Genomic DNA, 3,655 nt, shown 5'->3' on the forward strand with positions numbered 1-3,655 from the left:
TTGTGTGTATATATATATATATATATATATATATATATATATATATATATAATGTGCATGTGTGTTTGTACTCGTGTATTATACCAGGTCATTCGAAGAATATAGCTTTAATGGCTATGTTCTGATAAAAATGTTTCATGTACATACAGGAAGCAGTAAATGTAGGGAAAGAAAATACTGATGAGTACTGGGATGTTGTTCATAGACAAGGTGACACTCAGTCATGCATACGCTAGTGTAAAATTCCCGCCACCCATGGTATATGAATTAGTTTTAAGTGTATGGAAAAACACATCACGTGTATGTAGTGACATTAAATGTCGTTTGTGTTATTTACAGTAAAAGATCGCTTTGCAGTCTTCTGCCATTGCTTTTGATACCAAAGCCAACACTCTGAAATGTCTACCACTGTTGTTGCTGCTGATTCAAACCAGTTAAATTTTAATCCGTCATGGTCAGTCATTCCATACATTGAAGTGTACTTTAGCCTCAGCATGTTTTTAATTTTGTACATATGAAATATAAGACAGTGTATCTGCATCAAATCATCGATATCACATAGTTTTCAAAGATATAATGTCCAGCAAAAAATGCACAAAATGAGTATATTATTACATTTTTTTTTTGTGTTTTAGGATGCGTCCCGTTTCTATGCCGATATCGGCTGGAGGCGGAAATAGTAGCGGTAATCATACGGAACCACAATTTGCTGCTGAAAATGTGTGTTGTAAAGTTTCAAAATTTGTTAAAATTAAGATCGCTTATGTTCAGTAAACAATTCTGTCATTTCATTTTATGGCCAGGTTGGTTCCAAGTAGTTATAAACTGACCTTCTCTTGAAGGACTCATGGCACTAATCACTGTTCCTGCTTTTAAAAGTCACTGATACTTTTAACTGAATTCAAGCCGGCAAAGCCTGATAATTTTATGTTAGCACTAGAAATAATTAGGAGGGGTTTTTTAGTTAACTCTCTTATTTCCAGCATATTGAAAGTTTTATCAGCGTTTAGATAAATAGGATAATTTAATAAGGACGTTGCTGGAATCCTTGAGAAATTTGTATATGATTATGTTAAGCGTGCATTCTTACTATGATCTGTAAATACTAAATAACTAATCAGTCTTAATTGTTACATTTCCATACTAAGACAAAACTGAATTTTCTGTTCTGCACCAGCTTTTTTAATTCAAATATTTGGCAGAAATTTAATTTGATTGGAAGTTATCTCATTTTTTCTAGCCGACAATCGATTATCCTATAGCGGATCCAATTTTCGTAAAAAATCGGTATGGCCGGGAGGATCTGCTCGCTCTTCTTTCCAGAGATGTGCATCCACCAGATGGTCTTGACAAATGCCATTTTTATGTACCCGCTGCTCAGAAACCAATCGTATTAACGCCACTTTCTGATACCGAAACGGTATATTCATGCTATCCATTTTCTGAAGAAAGTAGATGAAACCTTAATTTTCAAATGTTGAAATATTACAGTGATACTGCTTCTTCATGGTTGAAGGGTAAATTTCTAGAAAGATTAGGGTATAATTTTTCTATGAAGTAAAAAGACATTGTAGCGGCTGCAACACAACATAAATTCGAGCAAAGCAATGAGTTTACTGAGCCATGCGGATCGAGCAACGATAGCTTCTGGTGGCATGATCGGCGGCCCAAGTATTCCATTGCAGTTAAAAGCAAGCCAAGAAAACCGTTCTTTTTCACCCTCGTGGATACCTGCGTCTGGTATACAAGCTTTTTTCGTTTTTGTGTCTTTTTTTTAATTCAGTTTTTCTTGCCAAGTTGAAAATTGATATTCCAAAATCCTGATGAGATTTTGTAGAATTTGGTTTTTTATTGAAGTTTTTGTTTTCTTGTGGAAATGATATCTGCTAGACGAAATAATTCCTTCATTGAGCCGATAAGTGATTGTTTCCTTGTTTTTTTTAAAGTAAAATCCTGCTGTAAAAAGACTATCTGTTGCAATTAGTTGTTTACAGGTGGTGGAAATAATGGTTTTGGAAGGGGAAGCTTACAGTTCGGCCGTGCTACTTTTGGAGGTTCATATCGTGGACGTGGTATGACGCAAACAAGTTCTACCAATCCATCCGAATCAGTAGTTATTGGGCGATTGAGTTAGTTTTCTGAAGCTTGGTAATACACGAATTTCTGTTTATTAGATTGTACTAATCCTTTAATTAATACCGATGTAACATGTAGTATTTATGCAGGCACTAATCGGAGTAATCGTGGCAATATACCCAGTTTTGGCCGAGCAAGTAGTACCACGCAACCATTTAATGCTCGGGCCCAAGGTTTGTACGACCCGCGTGATCCACGTGATCGTCCGAGGCAACGTCTTCGTAGCACATCTGATGATGCATCAAATCCACCGTTTGGTAGTGCCGTTGACGATTCTTCTGCGCCTCTGAATAGCGGTTGGACCCAAGTAGGACGAGCTGCAGCACCATGGAGTAAGAGAATACATGTCAGTGTGAATGCAGTACAACAACCAGCAGCGAGCGGCGAATTTACTAATCGGTCACAACTACCTGAATGGATGAGTGATGATCAAGAAAGGTTATTTCATTTTTTTAATGATTTGTTACAGTTAATAATGACTGCATCGCTCTTGATTATGGTTTAGTTTTTTATTTGTTTCAGAGGAAACAGTTCAAATCTGGAAGAAACTGGTTCATTTGATGATGGGGGCCAGTTTCAAGCAGCAACAATCGCTCAACGAATGACGACTTCTTTGGATTTGATACAAAATCCTGCATCTAATATACCAGGAGATATCCCGGAAAGGCCCGAAAGGTTTGTTAATCATTTGTTTCTTAATGAAAATTTGCTTTGTCACTTCTTTTATCTTCGCGCATTCTCTTCAAACCACTCTTTTAAGTTATTCGATGTATTATTATTATTTTTATCTTTTCTAGGGTGTGAAAAATTTACAAAAATGAAAAAAATGAATTTACAAAACGATGTTACTTACTTAATTTTGAGAAAAATTAGTATGTTCCAGTTAGGAGTTTATGCATTTTCAGACAAAGGTGGCATCAGGAAGAGGAAAAACCAGTTATACCAACATCTGTACCTGTTACTGTTCCAAATGCTTGGTCCATGGTATCCAACAATTTGGAGCAGCCACAATCAAACAGAATTACAAAACAGTTTGTCGAGGTTAATCTTGTGAAATTAATATATAATGCCAAATCGTTTAGCGAAAAATATAAGACAGTGACAACCAGTCATATCTTTCATTATATCACTAAAGACTGTTGTAGGGTTCTTGATTTGGTATTCTGTAACTGGTGCTTTCTTTGTGCGTTATATTTTCTTTAGGCTTTAAAGGTTTTAAAAAAGAAGGCGGTGTTAGTTCTCCATCATCTCAAGTCCGCTGAATTAGTGGGGAAGCTTATAAGTGACATTTAAAACCCTGTAGAACTTGGTTTCCCGGTCCCCAAGAATATTTAAATGAAAGAGTGAGTCGAGGAAAAAAATTATCGGAAGGTTCTGCTAATTCACTGAATTCTGATACCATCTCTCAATGTCATGTCACATTGAATGCCTATGCGTAGACTTCACAAACAGAGTTCACAGCATTTCGAACTGTCCCACTTAGTTTAATTGCTCTGTTGATTTGTTTGGATGCGATTGG

General features: G+C 36.2%; 1 protein-coding gene across 1 annotated transcript in view; it reads left to right on the forward strand.

The window, feature by feature from the left end:
• Window positions 1–636: 636 nt before the first annotated feature.
• The window catches only part of LOAG_18828 (GYF domain-containing protein), a gene marked incomplete at both ends in the record, with an annotated part of 8,665 nt that continues 5,646 nt past the window's right edge, over window positions 637–3,655 (forward strand). Inside the window, 7 exons of the mRNA XM_020451491.1 lie at window positions 637–720; window positions 1,241–1,420; window positions 1,575–1,740; window positions 1,995–2,129; window positions 2,226–2,574; window positions 2,659–2,811; window positions 3,042–3,177. Of these exons, the coding sequence (XP_020304718.1) occupies window positions 637–720; window positions 1,241–1,420; window positions 1,575–1,740; window positions 1,995–2,129; window positions 2,226–2,574; window positions 2,659–2,811; window positions 3,042–3,177 (1,203 nt within the window). The remainder of the gene's footprint in view (window positions 721–1,240; window positions 1,421–1,574; window positions 1,741–1,994; window positions 2,130–2,225; window positions 2,575–2,658; window positions 2,812–3,041; window positions 3,178–3,655) is intronic.

This window comes from Loa loa, assembly GCF_000183805.2.
Source record: "Loa loa unplaced genomic scaffold supercont3.566, whole genome shotgun sequence".
In the NCBI taxonomy this organism is placed as follows: domain Eukaryota; kingdom Metazoa; phylum Nematoda; class Chromadorea; order Rhabditida; family Onchocercidae; genus Loa; species Loa loa.